This window comes from Mizuhopecten yessoensis, unplaced genomic scaffold (assembly GCF_002113885.1).
Source record: "Mizuhopecten yessoensis strain PY_sf001 unplaced genomic scaffold, ASM211388v2 scaffold8111, whole genome shotgun sequence".
Lineage (NCBI taxonomy): Eukaryota > Metazoa > Mollusca > Bivalvia > Pectinida > Pectinidae > Mizuhopecten > Mizuhopecten yessoensis.
This window is the reverse complement of record NW_018407384.1, coordinates 275566-297221: the sequence shown is the minus strand read 5'-3', so window position 1 is coordinate 297221 and position 21656 is coordinate 275566. Positions and strand designations below refer to the sequence as shown.

Genomic DNA, 21656 nt, shown 5'->3' with positions numbered 1-21656 from the left:
AGGGCTCCAAACCATACATCAAATTAAGGACAGGCTGTGTTAAAGGGCTCCAAACCATATATCAAAATAAGGACAGGCTGTGTTAAAGGGCTCCGAACCATACATCAAAATAAGGACAGGCTGCGTTAAAGGGCTCCAAACCATATATCAAAATAAGGACAGGCTGTGTTAAAGGGCTCCAAACCATATATCAAAATAAGGACAGGCTGTGTTAAAGGGCTCCGAACCATACATCAAAATAAGGACAGGCTGCGTTAAAGGGCTCCAAACCATATATCAAAATAAGGACAGGCTGTGTTAAAGGGCTCCGAACCATACATCAAAATAAGGACAGGCTGCGTTAAAGGGCTCCAAACCATACATCAAAATAAGGACAGGCTGTGTTAAAGGGCTCCAAACAATACATCAAAATAAGGACAGGCTGTGTTAAAGGACTCCAAACCATACATCAAAATAAGGACAGGCTGTGTTAAAGGGCTCCAAACAATACATCAAAATAAAGACAGGCTGTGTTAAAGGACTCCAAACCATACATCAAAATAAGGACAGGCTGTGTTAAAGGGCTCCAAACCATACATCAAAATAAGGATAGGCTGTGTTTAAGAGCTCCAATAACATACATCAAAATACAGAAAAAGGGAACGTGTACCTACACAATCCTTTGTATAACCTTGAGAATTTACAACTTTGACTACAACAATGTTAAAAGTGTACTTCATATAAACTAGGACAAAGTAATCAGTTACGTATACTGCACCTCTTGAAGGCCATTTTTTCCAAAACACAGCAACAGTGGAGAGGTATCTATTAAAACGTTTACAACAGTACTTTGACCCAGTTTACTTCATGTCAACTGGTTTTAAAAAAATCCTGCTGTAATGTCACGGCCGACCTCGGCCAGCAGAGAACACAGCAAAAGGTGAAGGTGTCTATAAAAATCCTTCATAGCGCCACAAATCAACGAAATTTGGCAACAACAGATAAATTTACTACTACTATTTGGTGTAACCCGCATAAGCAGAGTCTCAGATACGTGATTACGGTAAACATCGATGGCTAATAGTACAGTAGCAGATTCAACCATATCGAAGTAAAAAAAATAAAAATAAAAATGCCGAAGTGTCAACAAAACCACAATTCGAACTCAAAATCGATAAAACTAGGGCAAAATATGAAACATAGATAAATTAACATAGATGCCCTAGACAAAGTACAAAAGAATACGACCAGGTGTTCCGGAAGTGTAAGCGTCATCTGTTTATCGACGGCACCTGCCTTGTAAATCTAGGTCAAATCCAAGTAGCGTTACGCCCTCACATCGAGAACATCGTTCATGTCAACAAAACCACAAGGCATTCTAACGAGCATGATCAAAAATATCTCGACCTTCATATCACATAAAGAAATAGCATTGTTCCCTATCAGATCAGGATTGCGACCATAAAACCTGTCCATTGTCGTCATCATTATGCGTCTTTAGAAAGCCTGTGTTTTAAGTTTGTCAGTCAACAGTCGACACCTATCACAGTAGACTTAATATTCGAAGCAAGCCTTTAAATACCTAATCAACTTTCAATATAGTGATACAATTACCACTGGAAATATGTAGTAAAGCAGTACCTATCTGAACCCACCTTCTTGACACCTTCTAGCAATTTGATGCACTGGACACGCAATCTTTCATAAACAAAACATCAACAAGTCTGCTTGAAGCCAAAATGTTTAGTAAGCAAATTCAATTCAATTCAATTCAAGAAGAGTTAAGCAGTTTTATTTTTACAGATCCTATCGATAAAGCGACAACCACTCTAAGGTTAATCGATGCAGGAAGCCGTTAATAATATTACTGCACCTTATTGACATTTCCACTATTAAGGTCTCATTAATGGAGCTAAATGTCAGTAGAATAAAAATCCGGAGTGTTCCGAAATAAATGTAGATATACAGCGAAAGGAAAAGGTGGATGTAAACCGCCTGAAATACAACTTTTTTCCACAACACATGATATATTCCTATGATAGTATTCTTTGGAAGCCGTTTTGTTTTTCCAATACCATCTCAAGCATTCATAACTATGGACTATGGAAATTTTGACTAGCAAGTTTCTTCATGATCCCTTCGGTAGTTTCTGAGAAAAATCCCAAATGGCTGCCGAAATGATAGAAAGATGAAGCATCACAACCCAGTAAGAGTATTGGTGATTAGTACGATACGCGCCCTGCCACTTTCATTAGACAAATGACCAGTGAAACGTATGAACACAAAGCTGTAAAATATGTATGCGTTGGTAGTATATATTGGAAGTCGATTCGGATACGCTATTAGCTTATGTACACTTAATTGTCACACATGTTTGATATGATTAATCTTACCGACAATCCGAGTAGGCTACACCTTGTTTAATACTTGGTCATAGATGTGGGAGAATCTAGGAGCCCCCTCATCTCGATTCATAACTGGTCCACAGCTGTAGGACATGGTCTTTGATTACCGATTTATTGATTTGGGACTCCGACTGCTTCCTTTCAGATCGGGTTAACTTCCCCTATTGGTTTTCCGTATCTTTTCGGTGTTCATTAAGTCTGACCGGTGATCACTATGTCAGACCCCAAATAGCCTACCAGTTTCTCCGATAAAGGATGCGTCAAAGTTCTTGCTTCCGATTTTATAAACACATTTTGCTATTCTTTAGCTGTTCTATCCTCAGGGTGAACAAGGATATTGCGAAGTTCCTTGACGGGCTTCATGGCAGCTGCTAAACCGAAGCCACGACATATCCTCTGGATGGTTTCCGACATTCCTTTTATATGCACACACATCATGATTCATTCTGAAAAAAAGTGGTAACAAAAATCGTTAACAAACCGACTGAGAAGCTGACGGTTGCACGTCGACTAACAGATGAAAAGCGAATTGAACAGCCCCATCAGATGATGGACTAAAACGTCGTTTGTATTGTATGTACGTCATCCTGACATTGTCAGTTTTAATTAGTATTTATTTTGTTTGAATTCAAACCTTGTAAAGTATTGGATGATATTTTGACTAATCGCATAATATTGTAAATGTACTTATTTCAGCGAGATTAAATTTTAGCGCACCATCGAATTTTGTTAAATGTAATTATTTAAGCGGAATGAAAATTTATCTAATTTTGACTGTTTAACGAATTGATGAATTGATGCATCCACAATATTTATGAAATAAGTGGTAATTTACAAAAAGATCAATTAGCGATGTCATTATTTTGCGCTATATTAAGGCCCAAAAAGGGCTAAAGAAAGACTACGGCTAAAATATTTTCGTTTACAGTAATTGCGGCATTTCAAAATTGTTTGCCTGCATTTAAGCATTACAATAGATGCTTACGACTGGATTTAATGTTAGCTTTATCACGGATAATTCCGATTTACAAAGGATAATTACTATCCGACTAAATGTTAACTTCAATAGATACTTGCGATTGGACTGAATGTTAGTTTTACAACAGGTAATTACGATGCGACTAAACGTTAGCTTTACAACAGATAATTACGACGCGACTAAACGTTAGCTTTACAACAGATAATTACGACGCAACTAAACGTTAGTTTTACAGCAGATAATTACGACGCGACTTAACGTTAGCTTTACAACAGATAGTTACGATGCGACTAAACGTTAGATTTACAACAGGTATATACGACGCGACTAAACGTTAGATTAACAACACGTAAATACGACGCAACTAAACGCTAGCTTTACAGCAGATAATTACGACGCGACTAAACGTTAGCTTTACAACAGATAATTACGACGCAACTAAACGTTAGCTTTACAGCAGATAATTACAACGCGACTTAACGTTAGCTTTACAACAGATAATTACGACGCGACTAAACGTTAGCTTTACAACAGATAATAACGATGCGACTAAACGTTAGATTTACAACAGGTATATACGACGCGACTAAACGTTAGATTAACAACACGTAAATACGACGCAACTAAACGCTAGCTTTACAGCAGATAATTACGACGCGACTAAACGTTAGATTTACAACAGGTAAATACAACGCGACTAAAAGATAGCTTTACAGCAGATAATTACGACGCGACTTAACGTTCGCTTTACAACAGATAATTAAGATGCGACTAAACGTTAGATTAACAACACGTAGTTACGACGCGACTAAACGCTAGCTTTACAACAGATAATTACGACGCGACTAAACGTTAGATCTACAACAGGTAAATACGACGCGACTAAACGCTAGCTTTACAGCAGATCATTACGACGCGACTAAACGTTAGCTTTACAACAGATAAAAACGATGCAACTAAACGTTAGCTTTACAGCAGATAATTACGACGCGACTAAACGTTAGCTTTACAACAGATAAAAACGATGCGACTAAATGTTAGATTTACAACAGGTAAATACGACGCGACTAAACGTTAGATTAACAAGACGTAAATACGACACAACTAAACGCTAGCTTTACAGCAGATAATTACGACGCGACTAAACGTTAGATTTACAACAGGTAAATACAACGCGACTAAAAGATAGCTTTACAGCAGATAATTACGACGCGACTTAACGTTCGCTTTACAACAGATAATTAAGATGCGACTAAACGTTAGATTAACAACACGTAGTTACGACGCGACTAAACGCTAGCTTTACAACAGATAATTACGACGCGACTAAACGTTAGATCTACAACAGGTAAATACGACGCGACTAAACGCTAGCTTTACAGCAGATAATTACGATGCGATTAAACCTTAGCTTTACAACAGATAATTACGACGCGACTAAACGTTAGCTTTACAACAGATAATCACGACGCGACTAAACGTTAGCTTTACAAGGGATTATAACAACGGGCAAATGTTGAGGATAAAACTGATTTGTCGCACATGCAATTTCATTAAGACGAAAACGAACTGAAACATCAGTTTCATTTTCAGATGAGTTTAGATCAACAACCGACAAAAGTCACACATTAACAGATTTATATTCTCACATCCTTAGATTGTAGCACTAAATTATATTAAGGTTTGTAAGTAAGTAGAGAACAATAATATGATATGCAATATGACATAACATGATTGAAAATGAATTATTTGTAGATTTTCTGCTGACCTTTCTATGATTAACTATAATGTATGACGTCTTACTGTTACTAGGGCATCATTTTGGTACTTATTGAGTAAAATAAGTCCGAAAATCGATGCAAACTGATACCCACATGGTTTAAGGAGATATCAAAGCAAAATGAAAAATTCATCATAGAGCCATTATGGCGTCATAGGCAGAAAGTATATCAGACTGTTCTAAGACAAAGTTAATTGTCATGAGGACACTTGAATATCATCATCGTTCATGTGACAAGGGGAATAAATCGAATACACTGGCATACAATTTAACGTTAAGATCAACAGATATACAGCTTTGCGTAAAAACACAAGGACAGTCTGAATTAAGTATGCAATAGTACATAGCATCAACACACAGGGACGGTCAAAACACATACATCACAGAATCAACACAAAGGGATAGTCGAAAACTCGATACATCATAGCATACACACAATGTCAAGGACATTCCGAATTCAGTATACCTTAGATTCAACACACATGGACAGCCGGAAAGTCAATATAGCATAGCATCAACCCACACAGGCTGTCAGAAAACAACATACCATAGTCAGCACACAAGGACAGTCGGAACTCAACATAACCTAGCGTCAGCACACAAGGACAGTCGGAACTCAACATAACATAGCGTCAGCACACAAGGACAGTCGGAACTCAACATAACCTAGCGTCAGCACACAAGGACAGTCGGAACTCAACATAACCAAGCGTCAGCACACAAGGACAGTCGGAACTCAACATAACCTAGCGTCAGCACACAAGGACAGTCGGAACTCAACATAACCTAGCGTCAGCACACAAGGACAGTCGGAACTCAACATAACCTAGCGTCAGCACACAAGGACAGTCGGAACTCAACATAACCTAGCGTCAGCACACAAGGACAGTCGGAACTCAACATAACCTAGCGTCAGCACACAAGGACAGTCGGAACTCAACATAACCTAGCGTCAGCACACAAGGACAGTCGGAACTCAACATAACCAAGCGTCAGCACACAAGGACAGTCGGAACTCAACATAACCAAGCGTCAGCACACAAGGACAGTCGGAACTCAACATAACCTAGCGTCAGCACACAAGGACAGTCGGAACTCAACATAACCTAGCGTCAGCACACAAGGACAGTCGGAACTCAACATAACCTAGCGTCAGCACACAAGGACAGTCGGAACTCAACATAACCTAGCGTCAGCACACAAGGACAGTCGGAACTCAACATAACCTAGCGTCAGCACACAAGGAGAGTCGGAACTCAACATAACCTAGCGTCAGCACACAAGGACAGTCGGAACTCAACATAACCTAGCGTCAGCACACAAGGACAGTTGGAATCTCAGTAGATCATACCACCAAACTGCAAGGACATTTGGAACTCAATATTCCATAACGCCAACACAATGACAGGCCTCGCAGTCTATTCCTACTTTAGTTGATTCAACATCGGGACGTTTATTAGTTGACGATAATGACAAATCAAATTTATTGAATAATTATTTTTGCAGTTTCACTAACATAGATGATAACAATACTGATATTCCTATTTTAGAACCGAAAACGGAGAGTTGATTTGAATCTCCTATAATTAACTGCAATGAAATATGTGATGTTTTGTTGAATTTAAAATCTCAGGCATGGATGAAATCAGCCACTACATGTTGAAGTACACTGCAAAAACTGTATGTAAACCACTTGAACTTCTTTTTAACTTATCGTTATCTACTTGTATTTATCCTGATATTTGGAAATTTGCTAAAGTCATGCCACTTTTTAAGAAGGGTGATAGGCATTCTCCTTCTAACTATAGACCGATTTCTCTTTTGTCTACGGTTGGTAAAACATTTCAAAGGGTTATTTTTAAGTACTTGCATAATTCTCTATTTTATCAGTACCAATCAGGATTTATGCCTGGCCACTCAGCTGTGTATCAATTAATCGAATTGTATCATAATATTTGTCTTGATCTAGAAGAAAAGAACCATACTTGTTTAGTTTTCTATGACATCTCAAAAGCTTTTGACAGAGTCTGGCATAATAGTTTATTAGTCAAGTTAAAATCATATGGTATTTCAGGAAATTTCATTTCTTGGATCGAAAACTACTTAAGCAACAGACAACAGAAAGTGTTTATAAATAACTCTTCTTCTGATGCTGGTTTGATATGTGCTGGAGTTCCTCAGGGTTCAGTTCTTGGACCATTGTTTTTCTTAATTTATATAAATGATATCGCCGAAGTACTAGAATCTACAACACGTTTTTTTGCTGATGATACGTCTTTAAAAATCTCTTCATCTTCTTATCTAGATATACAAACAGTTTTGAAAAGGGACCTGGAAGCTTTAAATAGGTGGGCTGACACTTGGCTTGTTACTTTCAATCCAAATAAGACGGAAGTTATTTTCATATCAAATTCAAATGATATAGATGAAGATCTTGAACTGATTTTTGATGGAAATATTTTGAATTTTAATAGTATGCATAGGCACCTTGGAGTTACATTCAATTCAGATACAAAATGGTCAGAACATGTAAGTGAAATCTATAAATCGGTAGTGAAAAAAATAAATATTTTGCGAAAACTCAAATATATGTTGAAGCGGGATGCTCTCTTAAGAATTTACAAAACTTATATATTACCAGTTTTAGAATATGCATGTGAGGTTTGGGATGGTTGTACTCTGGTCAATTCTGAAAAGTTAGAGAGGGCTCAGGCGTGAAGTAGCTAGAATAATTACAGGTTTACCGTCATATGCTAGAAATGAATCATTATATACAGAAACTGGTCTTGAATTACTTTCGGATAGAAGAAGAAGACGAAAACTTCAGTTAATCTACAAAATGGATAGGCATCAAACCCCAAACTACGTAACAAATCTACTTCCCACTAAGGTAGGAGAAAACCGACATGCTCTTAGAAATAATGATGACTACAAAATTCCCAATTTCAGACTCTCTACTACTAGTTTATCTTTCTTGCTTTCTTCATTAAAAATGTGGAATACTCTAGACTATAATATTAGATCCATGTCTTTCTCATCTTTCAAATCAGCTCTAGTCTCCAACATACTATACAGTACCTCCTCATTACCTACGTGGTGACAGAAAACTAAACATTCTTCATATCAAACTAAGACACGAATGCAGTCCTCTCAAACATGATCTTTATCGTGCAAACTTGGTCCAAGACTCTAATTGTTTAAAATGTGGCTATCATTGCGAAAATGCCTATCACTTCTTCTTTGAATGTCAACCTTACACAAATGCTCGTACTGTACTTTTTGATCATATAAATAATTTAAATGTACATTTAACGTTGAGATTATTACTGTTTGGAAATGAAATCTGGCTTTGGATACAAATTGTGATGTATTCAAACAAGTGCAAACTTTTATTAGACCCAGTGGAAGATTTTAACATGTTTCGATGATGACTTGACTTAAAAATATGTTTTTGATTTTGTTTGTTTGTATGTGTATGTGTTACTTTAAAAATCGCTTCATACTACTATGAATTGTAATTGACAGTCTATTTCATCATCTGTTGGCTTTATAAGTTGTAATAACTTGTGCCAAATCCTATTTTCCAATTCTGGTTAATAAAATATGTTTAAAGTCAATGACAGGCGGATAAATAACCAAACACACAGGAACATTCGGAATATTTCAACAAATTATCGATTAACGTTTGATTACTTTTAGCCCAACCGGTTTTATCTTCATATATAAGTTATCTTTATACTAATTATATGATATAGGTATCATTAATGTCCGCTCTTGTTATTTCACATTCAGATACTTATATATAAGTGGTATTTTGCCGTTGAATTACAAGAATTTTGAGAACTACCTACGTCTCAATTATTCTCCAGCACTTTACCCCCTAGACTCGGGTATTTACCTACAGCGTGTCAAAAATGGTCACCCCATAGCTACTACGTCCGGCTAAATGAAAAACGTTTTTTCCTTTCCTCAGTAGTAACATGCTGGTCTCCATCGTTTCACTACTCCGTAGTCTGTTCAGTCTTATTTGGATCGATGCATTTTATTTACCGGAACTTGCCATGTTGTGGATTGCTGGCCTCACAGAGCGAACTTTTTGGGAACATTGTTTCCTGGATCTATGCATTTCATTTACCGTAACTTGCCATGTTGTGGATTGCTGGCCTCACAGAGCGATATTTTTGGGAACATTGTTTCCTGGAGCGTTGGTGATTAGATCATTTTTACCAACATTTATAAGATTTCTTAGGAATACAAAATATCAAATTTTTAAACCAAACAAGCATTTGCATTTGGCTGTTGTTACTCGATGTTACTTTGACATTAAAAGACACATTACTGCTTAATTATAGAGCAAGTTGCGACGTTGATTAAGAATATTAAAACAGGTTTTGGCACAGGACTTCGCCAAGTAGGGGTTGCTTAGAATTACAAGTAACTTTTCATCTTAACTCATATTGTAAAAATCACTTGTGATTTTACTGGCCTCCTACAATAGACCCGATCGGAGATCATCATACAAGTTACATTCTATTAAAACACGACTCTCTGTTTCTACAACGCTTTTACACACGAAACACTTTCTTTCACTCAAAGGTATTCTCTCATACCGGCCTGTTTTGATGCGTATCGGTGCAACCCTACACCTAAACTTAGCCAGCGCACTACGATGGGATTTAGACATTACTAACATATTATAATTTTCTATCTTATAATTAAACTTAAATAACCTGTACGTACGTAGTTTGTTCTATCTATCATATGCTATACTCCACAGAGACCAAAATGGCTTTAATGCGGAGATAGTTGAGTACGCATGCGATACTTAGCTTCGTTTAATCCAAGTTGGTCTTGCAGTCCTGGAATATACGCTGTCGTGTTTTCCTTTTTTCAATTTGGAAATTAATAAAGTCTTTGCTAGGCATTGATGGAATTTGCTCCTCTACTATTTTATAATAGAGTGTTAGTATCTGTTGTTTTCGTCTTGATGCTAGTGGTGGAGGTTGTAGCTCCTTGAGTAGTTTGGTCATGACTCCCTCTTCCCTTGTTCTGTAATTCTTCTGGATGAAACGCGCCCCTCTCCGTTGGATGCTTTACAATTTGTTAATGTTCGTCTTTATGTACGTGTCCCAGATTATTGCTCCATATTCCAAGACGAATCTGACAAGAGCAATGTATGCGGTCTTTCTACATTCTCTGGGGTAGTGTTGTAGATTGCGTCGTATGAAGCCTAAGGTAGAACTGGCCTTTTTTGTGGTGCTTGCAATATGTTCTTTCCACTTCATATCCCCTGATAAATGTAATCCTAGGTATGGGTTTGTCTGTACGTGCTCTAAGTTGTGTCCATTAAGTTGGTATGTGTTTTGCTTTTTCTTCTTAATACAAAGTATGTGAAAAAAAATGGCATTAAATGTCATCCCCCAGTTTGCAGCCCAAGTTTCGAGCTGTTTAAGGTCGTCTTGAGGTGTTTCGTGGTCCTTGTTTGAGATTATTTCTCCATAGAGTAGGCAGTCATCTGCGAAAAGTCTAACCTCCAGAAATACAATTTTTGGCTCCAGGACGATTAAGTTCCCTTTTCCAATTTTCAATAAACAATTCCAAGCCACGGACCTTAACTTTTTTAAGTATTTGTTTGCTATAGTTAGTAATGCTATAGTTATCCAAGCCTTTTAGCTCTCGGAGTCTTGACATTACCCTGAAATTCCAATTTTTATTTCGTTGGTCACCTAAATGCCCAGTCCATGTAAATACAGCTTTATTCAATCTAGTATCCGACAGATTATGTAGACAATATAAGTAAATGTATGTGTACCCCATATAGCAGCACCGTAACTAATTCCTGCTCACAATGTTCTCATACAGATTTGTGAAGGTTTTATATGGTAAGCCTCCCATTGATGTATACTGGCTACGTATTTCTAGGGCTAGCTTCACACACGAAAAAATACTATCACTGACTGTTACAGACGTTGGACGGAAATGTACAATAGCAGACATTTCAGCATTAATATTAAAGTTTATTGGATTCACAACAAGTATTATTTCACCTTTGAGAAAAATCTAGGAATCTGATTGGTTAAAAACTACAGTGTACCAAACCGCATTCGTAAATCTCAGGGGGTATACGGTCATGTCACGTGATTCTCAGCAGTAATACGGTCGAATCACGTGATTTTACAAGGGGTATACGGGTCACGTGACTTTGTCTCTTGCGGCAGGGCAACTGGAGACAACTCGCATTCGTCGTCTGCTTCGCTGTTTACAAAATGGCAAAACGTTTCGCTTCGCATACTGATGTGGAAATACTCGCCAAAAGGGCTAACTATGTGCCACAAAACAATTATAAAAGACTCAAAGGGGTAGAAAATTCGTTACACAGATTTTTGGCAGGGTATACGGGATGGTATGACCCTACATGATTTCTTATTTCCCGAGGCCTGTAGGGTCATTCCATCCCGTATACCCTGCCAAAAATCCGTGTAACTAATATTGCGACCATTTAGTAATAACTGGAGACCACGATCAGTACTAGCCATGATCATGATCACCAGTTCATCTGCATAAAGTAGGATACATATTTTACGCTCCGTTACCTCTATACCAATCCCCAAACTATTCAAATATGTACATACAGAGGATTCACCATTTCTACATTATAATTAGTATACGGGCTACCTTTAATATGCAGAACTCCAGCGTCGACCTCATTATTGAATAGGCTGCTGTCAACTTGGTCTTCGGACACAGGCATTTGTTTGTCAATAAAAACAGTCATGAGAAAAGAAATCACACCCCTACTCATATTTTTTCTGGTGACTATCTTTATATTGACAGAAACAAATGCCTGTGTCTTCAGCAACTAATTCTGAAACTCCTTTGCTGGAACACCAAAGGAGCTGTTTGCCTTCTTCACCCCTCAGGTCTCTCCTGTAGGGACTAGTTATCCAGAATAAATGGTATTCCCCTGTATTGCATGCAGTCGTCTGCCAAAAGCCAAGTCTTGGGTTTCACGCGCTGCCGTATAACTTATGAAGAGAAAGTAAAGTGATAGGCCTAGTATACTCCTTCTTGGTGACTCCACTAATTATGGGTGCAGTCGGATCGGGTTGTTTATCATTAACTAGGAAATTCTTGAATCCAGTCTAATTTTCCACCCGTTGACGCTATAACTATGAAAATTACCACTGGTCTCGTGTGGTATCCATTCAATGGTAAAGTAAAGAACGGCCATAGGGTGTTTTCTCCCCTTATCGAGAAAATGGCTCCTGGATTGATTGTCTAAATTGATCTCAATTCATCTTGGGAATCTGCGAGGACCTCATTTCTTATCGCGCCATGTTGTCTTTCTGTGCTGACCTTGTGTTCCCGATTATTTTTTAGCTTATATCAATTTCTCCCTTCTGAAAAACACTGGCCAAGCGATTTATTGGTCAACTGAAGGTGGTCTTCTGGGAACATCCCATAATTTTGGAGAAGTAAAATCTACCGTTGTACCACAGAAATTAGAATACTATATAGCAGACACTCACAAATAACACAAAATAGATTTACATTAATAAAAGCATTTTTAATTTTGATGAAATCTTTCATCAAAGTTTTTTTTAACAACTTAAGACAAGTCCATCAAGGTTTTTCAATACATGTACAAAATTATATACAACACCTGATGGTCGTCCCATGTCATTGGTTTATACAGTGAGCCATTATTTATGGTTATCATACACTATATTTTGTTCATAACGATACAAAACTATATATACACCGTTGTACAATATACTTCATTCACTCGACATTCTCTTTTAAAATAGGAAACAAAAAATCCTGGCATACTATATATATATATATGTATGGCCTTCATATTATTTATATATCACAGAGATGAACCTACATACATTCATCCATACGTTATCCATGAATTTTTGAAATTGCATTCTAATAAAATAATCACACATAAACAAAAACATACGACTTAAATGTTGTGTAAGTGGGTGAAGAAACTGGCGATGGTATCATTGCACGAAAAGTGGTCGCTTTGGGATGTATTACCTCTTACATCTTCCTGCTGTCACTTGCCTCTATTTTAATGTTAAATCAGTGTATAATACAGAAAAAAAATTACAAGCCCATAATTCATTACTTTCATGCCAAGTTGCCTCAGGAAAATAAAATTTCTTAAATCAGATTTTAAATAAAAATCGTTCATCTTTGACTAGCAAAAACGAAAACGTTTGTGAACTATTTTTGCTAGTATAACTAGAAGTTAACTGAGAAAAAAAATATGACAAAAATTTGAACAACTTAAGTGTTTCGAGTTGTCTTGACTGACTGGGTAGTTTAACGGTGAATGACTTGAAATTATTTTCATAATTCATTGAGTAATTGCTTAGAGAGTGTTTCTACAAGACAAGCCTTACAGTGGTATCCTAGCAATAACTCTGTGTTTGTATGAGACGACTACTGTAATCTAGAAATAATTTGAAATCCACAGCACGGATTGGTAACTAGTCAGTAGGGTTTTGCATGGACTACATCCCCAGATCTTATTAAAGTATATGTATGCCTTTTTTCAAGTATTCCATTAAATACTATGCACAAGACCTTGGCCACTTTGTTCATCATGATCCAAACCGCTGAACCATTTATGAAATAAGGTCAGACCTAGTAATTAATCTAATGCTGATTTCAGGCGAGCCTTGACAAAGCCTTGCAAGGCCTGCACAAACAATTGCAGGTCCGCCAGTATTCATACCTGAAAATGTTTCATTTAAAATCGAACGAACCGGTTGAACCGAATACGCGAAAGGGGGCCTTATCTATTGATTAGTCAATGTTAACAGTAACATGGTGAAATGTGATACTGTGGTAGCATGTTATTTTCTGACCAAAACGAGGAAGTTTCTACTCTAGCTGAAAAATAAACCAGACAATATTAACATCGCTACATACAGTAGTAAAAATATGCAGAAAAAATTGATACAGTTAGAAAGTATGCTCAAACAGTTGTTCTAAACGGATACATGTGTAGCGCTAATAGACACGTAGGACACAGTTATTGAAAACATTCAATAATATTAACAATTCAAACTATTTTATGAAAAAAATATGCAATAAAAATCTTTTGTATAAATAGACAACGGATCAACAGAACAAGATTAAATGTTATTAAAGACAGAAATAGTATGAGGAATGCTTCAGTCATAAATATACTGTTCTATACTAGATATAAAACTGGTATTATCCTCATCCTTAGCAGCAGCACAGGGTTTAAGTACAATCCTTGTACACTGGAGAGAATGCTCAGTAATTTCCCCCTCACATAAAGGCACTAGGTATTCGCTAACTGTTGGACCACAACATGTGAAGGTACCGTCTTACTCATTCAACTCTACACAAATACACAAGATCTAGATTGGTTTGTGTATTTTGATGGCAAGCACACAGCAGATGTTTCAAATATCAAAATCCTTAAAGTAAGCCACTGGAAGCACCAAAGAGTTGCACCAAAATAAAACAGAAAAGTTAACTGAAGAAGCAAAACAAAAAATGGATAGCACAAATTCATGATTACTACAAAACATAACAATTCAAATAAGTTATGTTTACTCCTTTCATTTTGGTTATAGAATAAAAATTCTCTAAAATTGAGACAATAATTGTGAAGATGGTTCTTCCTAACTTGAGAACACATTAAAGTACTGATGTAGTAATATGTTTGTAGTAATCATAAACCTGTGAAACTGCACAAAGCTGAGAGGAAATGAGGAAACATTAGCATTCATTCTCACACTGAGCCGGTTGTACAAAGCCTGGATATAATCCCCGTTATCCTGATTTTTATCAGATGCTTTTCTACAGATCACTCGATAATATGTCACAATATCAGTACTTTAGAACATGTGACCTTCAAATATTCGGCCTTGATTGTGGCATCATATTGGGAATTTACATCAAGATTGCATTGATGCAATAATGTCGATATACTTTTACATTTCACTTATGATAATTTTCAATGGGAGGTATTCTAAGTTCAACTACTAAATAAATTCAAATTTTCCCCACCGTTTTCATTTTACCAGGATTTTTACAACATAGGCCAAAGTAAAAGTTGTGGCACACATGTCCTACGTCAGCTTGTAAATCAAAACAGCTGTATGTGGTCTCAGAAATCAATCGCATGCATGTGTACTCACATTCTTTCCAACTGGAAATTAATATCACAAGTTTGATAATGTTACAATGAACAATGAGAGGCTGGAACATTGAGTGAATACATGCATTGCTGCAAGAAATGTAGAACAATATTAGCAGGTCAGAAACTGTGGTCAAAGTTGTCTTAAACATTGAATAAATAACAGTTAGGTTAAACTGTGATGAGAAATAAAGTAAGGACTTTGCTGGAATAAATATCTAGTTCATTATATATACCGATGTATTACTAGTTCTCGCTGGCCAATTAAATAGCTGGGTAAACATAGCGCCAAAGTCATGATAAAATATTTTGTAATAACTGCTGAAAATAAATAATTCCATTATCTCATATAAACTTATTAAATCATCTATACATTTAACATTTTTTCAAAGATGATTGCATAATTTCTCCAACAGAAGTACTCCAGCCACATGGGTTAACTTCAGTTTTCCAAACTGCAGCACTCCTCGGGTATATGAATTCAGAGTAAAGATGATACTTGAAGAGAAAATTACATACATGCTAAGAAGTTGAACACATGCATTCCGGCCAGATCCTGTCAACAGTTGATTGGAATGGTGATCTGTTGTGGCACTAGTTAAATGATCGTCTGTCAAGAGAGTTATGTGACAGGTGTCAATAGTTTGTCTAAACATCTCACACCTTTCTCCAGGTATTCTTCTCGTGTCATCCAGAAACTGTCCTTATCCTTCATAATGTCTGCTAACACAGCACCACCTAAGAATACCATGTGCTTCCTCCGGGGAGGGTCTTCTATCCGAATCTTAAATTTCTGTAAAATTAAATTAATAGATAAAGTAACATTTTGTTCTACTTTAAAAAAGATTTAACATCAAAAGTGCAAGTAGTGGGACAAAAACACAGCACAACATAACAACATAACACTTGTAATTTGCATGCACGGAATGTCTGTAAATAATGAAAATAAACGTCAAATCAATCACAGAAAACACATGCCTAATAATGAAAAAAGTCAAGTTACCTTGGACTGGCAAGTAGACAGAAAAGAAAAACATGAAATCAATACGACCAGCATGTATACAAGCAGAGAGGAACAATAAAAGCAGATAGTCTTCTAAACAACTTTTTGCTACAATTGTTTATCCCTCCATATTACAATACTTGTGTATATCAGAAATAGACTGCAGTGTTATCATGATGATATAAAGGAATTATCTGAAACATCAGAACATTTTTAACATACACAAGCTTATTTCCATTAATAATTATTAAAAGAAATCATTCAATTATATCCTTTTCAACAAGAAATAAATTCTGTAACATTATCTCAAACAGGCATACAAATATTTGACTATTCATAAAACTTCCTGCCTGCTCAGTTAGAACGCAAACCTATCACTACAAGACAGTGTTCAACATCATGTTTTACACGACACTGCAGCAGGTGAGGCAAGAACATACACCTACCAACACTGACCAGACACACCCACACTGTATTGCTACTGAAAAGACATGTCATCTAGATCTGTTGTTGCCTCTTCACGAACAACCACTTGTATTACATGTAAAATCATATCAGTCTTCCTACATTCACATTTGAGCAATTAACCCTAATTAGTCACATTGTGGAAAATATCACATTGTAGAAAATACTTTTAACTTGTAGCCATGCTTGTTATCAATTCTATGACTGTCTATACTGATTAGTCAACAGACACAATAAATACTGTTTCTGTGAGTATCTCATCAAAATAACATACATCTGTATACTTGTCAATTTACCCCTTATTATGCAGCACAAACCCATCAATGATTCAGCAAATGTAAGTAGTGCACCGTTAACTCTTTCAGTGATATCTTGTACACTCATCAGCAGAGGTGATAATCAAACTCGATTATTTATACTGTATATTTCTTATACTTCATCGAAGTACACATTTTTGTTTTGACTAGCAAGGCGATTCCTGAATATTTATCGATACAATTAAACAGAGAGTATATTCAGTTGTTCACAATTATGTTCTACAACAAAAATAAGCACAATTCAATATTTCATGACTTAAGTGGATTAGCAGTAGCTGGAAAGATGGAATAAGGTACAACTGTGATTGGTTTTCATGTTGGTTAACCTTATTAACACTGGTTTTAACAAATTAACTATCAGACATTAATATTAGTGTTGGGAATCGCTTGTAAATTCATACTAATCGATGATCACTTCCAATCAAGTGACGTATTCAGAAATGCCGCGATGGATTGGTATTCACCGGATAACACCCCGTCAAACTTAACATTATTTGTAAAATTTATCTTCAGCGAAGGACAAACAATACCTTCCAAACGTTTAAATCAGTAGCCCCCGGATGACTTTAGAGTTTAGTTTCCGGAATGCCTGGTTTGCCATATTGTCAGCACTGACTGAGACATGCAGCATTTCTATTGAAACGCAAGTTCTGATTGGTTGTTGCAGGGTGGACTGGCTAGCCAATCAGCGTTGTCGTTGTGCGAGACCTTCGGTCAAGTTGTTTTGCCCAAGAACGAACAACTCGCTGTCGGCGGTAATAACAGTATCCAAGTTTATATTTTGTTGAGACTTAAATTGTTCAAACTATATTCGATCATGGAAAACAAGGATCCATTAATCGATTTTCAGAAACAATCAACCAGACGTTGACTAAATCGATTTATCTGAACAACACTAATAAATATGTTTTATTTATAAGAAAACTATGACAACCTAGGATGATTTAAACTTAAAGACTTTTCCTCTGTTATTCAAAGTCATATGGAAAGTGCCTATAATTTTTGGCTTTTACCGACATAGTGTAGAAAGAAGTTGTTATATACTTCATGAATAGTCTAGCCTACTATTGCTATTGTTATCTAGTCACTACTACCACAGCGTTACAGTTAGGGTGTATTGCGACATTCTTGTCATCTGGGTATACTTACAGAGAGTCTCGAAGTGTCTCCCTTCAGCACTCTCTCCAGATAGAGCTGTTTAAGCTCCCTCTCTAGTCGGCTGGGGAGGCCTGGGTACATGGTGGAGCCACCCGAAAGGACAATGTGACGGTAGAAGTCGGGTCTTGTGTCCATGTCAGCAGACTGGATTGTATTGAATAGGAGCTCAGCCACACCAACTCCATCCACATTGATGAGATGGGGCTGGAACAGGGCCTCTGGGGCTTCAAACCTTTCCCCGCCCACTTTTATCACTCTCCCATCAGGAAGCTACAACATACAAACATGCTATCATGTTAATCTTCTCTAATGAATGGGTGACCAGTACACTTATGAATTTTCATTTCATGATCATATCAATGTCATTTTACAGAAGTTGAGGATAATTAGCATGTTTTTCTATTTTAAATCAATAAAACTGTGTGGTACATGTACATTTACATAAATAAGCAGTGTAGGTACCACCATCAGAGTGACTGTAAGTTAAGTACATGGTTGTTTTATATTTCAACTTCAAAATACCTAGTTTTGATACTACATGTCAGCTCAGTACTTCTTAGAAGATTGGTAATGGACATCAGTAAGTATATATCAGTCCATGACTGATGGATAATAATTTTACTGACATTATACATTGACTATAATTATAGAATAACCATAGTTATAATACATATTGCATAGTTACAAACTGTACACAAAACCGTGTAAGTGTGAAGGTTATGGCTAAATGTGTCTAACCACACAATAACATCAGTTCAGCAATTCTTAGGACAAACATGAGGCAAACAAGACTGCTGTCAAGAACCACATTAATATTGTGATTATTTAATACAGTTCATACAGACTGCAGCTAACAAACTTGAGCAACTATAATGGTCAAATGTACGTTATGTAGCTACATCTCCACCCGACGTCAGTTCAGCACTTCTTAGAGGACAAATGATAGAAACATCAGAAAGATTCAGTCCATAAACATCATCATCACTGACAGGCTTAGATAATCTCCAGAAATAATACATGCAAGGGGAGACAACTCTATATCTTTAACTGGCTAAATATATATTCACACTTTTACTATGAAACCTTCTGAAATTTGATATAGTACTATAAACGCACATTTTCATATTTATTTATTTAATACAGGAATATCTCTATTGAAATTTTAATTTACTCACCACTATTTTGTAATATTTAAAGAAACAGTAGGCACAAGATTATCTTAAAAGGTTATACATACAACTAAACAAAAACTGATCAAGATATATTTCAGATCAACATCAACTGAAAACTAATATTATTAACAAATATAAGATATCTGTCTATGCTCCAGGATAACCCACACTGTTAAACAGTTTGTTATAAAGACGAAGTCGTCTAGGCGTATTTAATGCCAAATATCACATGATGATAATAATAATCAGAAGTTGAATATGTTTACAGTGCGGATATCATGTCAGTTCAGAACTTCTTAGAGGACAAATGATAGGAACATCACAGAGGTCAGTCATAACAGATCATCATCACTGACAGGTATATCCCTATTGAAACTTTAATCTGGATTTTTTTGTAATATTTCAAGAAACAGAAGGCATACACAACAAGATGACCTTTAATAGAAGATAATTGACAATGTGAATTCACACAACTAAATAAAATCTGATCAGGAAATATTTCAGATCAACATTAATAGAAGACTAATATTAGTATCACCTATGATATTACATTTGTCTGTCCCAGGATAGCTCACGTGCACAGTGCTCATAAAACAATTTTTTCTGTAGACTCAGCCCTCTTGAATTATTCAATACCAAATGTCACATATAATAATACTTAGAAGTTAAGCACAGTCAGTTGTCAGTTCAGCACTTCATAGCTATAGGAACATCAGCAGATGTCAGTTAAAACAGATCATCTTCACTTACATCTTTAATCTCTATTAAACTTTATTATTGCCTTTTATTGTAATATTTCAAGATACAGAAGGCAGACATATGATCATCTTTGAATGTTATTGTGTGAATACATACAAGTTATCAAAATCTAATCAAGATATATTTCAGATCAACATTAACTAAAACTATTTTTGCATATGTTATATTTGTCTATGTCCCAGGATAACCCAAACTGCTTGTTTAACAGATAGTTCTAAAGACAAAGCTGTTGAGGCTTATTTAATGCCTAATATTGTGTGACGATAATAATAATCAGAAGTAGAGTACAATAGATACCATGTTGTCAGTTCAGAACTTCTTAGAGGACAAATGATAGGAACATCAGAGGTCAGTCATTACAAATCATCCTCACTGACAGAGTGAATCTATTGAAACTTATTCTGGATTTTTTTTGTAATATTTAAGAAACAGAAGGCACAAGATTATCTTTTAAGATAATTTACAATGTGAATACATATGACTAAACAAAATCTGATCAAGACATACATGTATTTCAGATCGAACATTAACTGAAAACTTGTTATCACAAATAAGATATTTGTCTATGCTGCAGTTAAACCCAAACTTTTCATTTAACAGTTTGTTCTAAAGACAAAGCCGTCTAGGCTTATCTAATGACAAATGTCACATGACGATAATAATAATCAGAAGTGAAGTACAGTAGATATCATGTTGTCAGTTCAGAACTTCTTAGAGGACAAATGATAAGAACATCAGAGGTCAGTCATAACAAATCATCCTCACTGACAGAGTGAATCTATTGAAACTTTAATCTGGACCTTTTTGTAATATTTCAAGAAACAGAAGGCACACACAAGATGACCTTAGAAGGTTATTGACAATGTGAATACATACAACTAAACAAAACCATATCATTATATACATGTACTTCAGATCAACATCGACCGATACTAGTATTATTATCAATGCCTAAATACTCCAGGATAACCCACACTGTTTAACAGTTTGTTTTAAAGACTAAGCCCTGTAGGCATATTTAATGCCAAACATGGCATGATGATAATAATAATCAGAAGTAGAGTACAATAGATATCATGTTGTCAGTTCAGAACTTCTTAGAGGACAAATGATAAGAACATCAGAGGTCAGTCATTACAAATCATCCTCACTGACATAGTGAATCTATTGAAACTTATTCTGGATTTCTTTTGTAATATTTAAGAAACAGAAGGCACAAGATTATCATTTAAGATAATTTACAATGTGAATACATACAACTAAACAAAATCTGATCAAGACATACATGTATTTCAGATTGAACATTAACTGAAAACTCGTTATCACAAATAAGATATTTGTATATGCTGCTGTTTAACCAAAACTGCTCATTTAACAGATAGTTCTACAGACGAAGCCGTCTAGGCTTATCTAATGACAAATGTCACATGACGATAACTGCTTGTTTAAC

At 36.0% G+C, this 21656-nt stretch overlaps 1 protein-coding gene across 2 annotated transcripts in view; it reads right to left on the bottom strand.

Annotated features, from left to right (window-relative positions):
* Positions 1-12689: 12689 nt before the first annotated feature.
* LOC110454919 (actin-related protein 2) overlaps positions 12690-21656 on the bottom strand; it is a 16573-nt gene continuing 7606 nt past the window's right edge. The window contains exons 7-9 of one of the 2 annotated variants that reach the window (XM_021504734.1): positions 18267-18545; positions 16336-16341; positions 12690-16125 (exon numbers count right to left, since the gene is read on the bottom strand). In XM_021504734.1, the coding sequence (XP_021360409.1) occupies positions 15955-16125; positions 16336-16341; positions 18267-18545 (456 nt within the window). In that variant the 3' untranslated portion in view covers positions 12690-15954. The remainder of the gene's footprint in view (positions 16126-16335; positions 16342-18266; positions 18546-21656) is intronic. The other variant, XM_021504735.1, reaches the window with a different exon arrangement.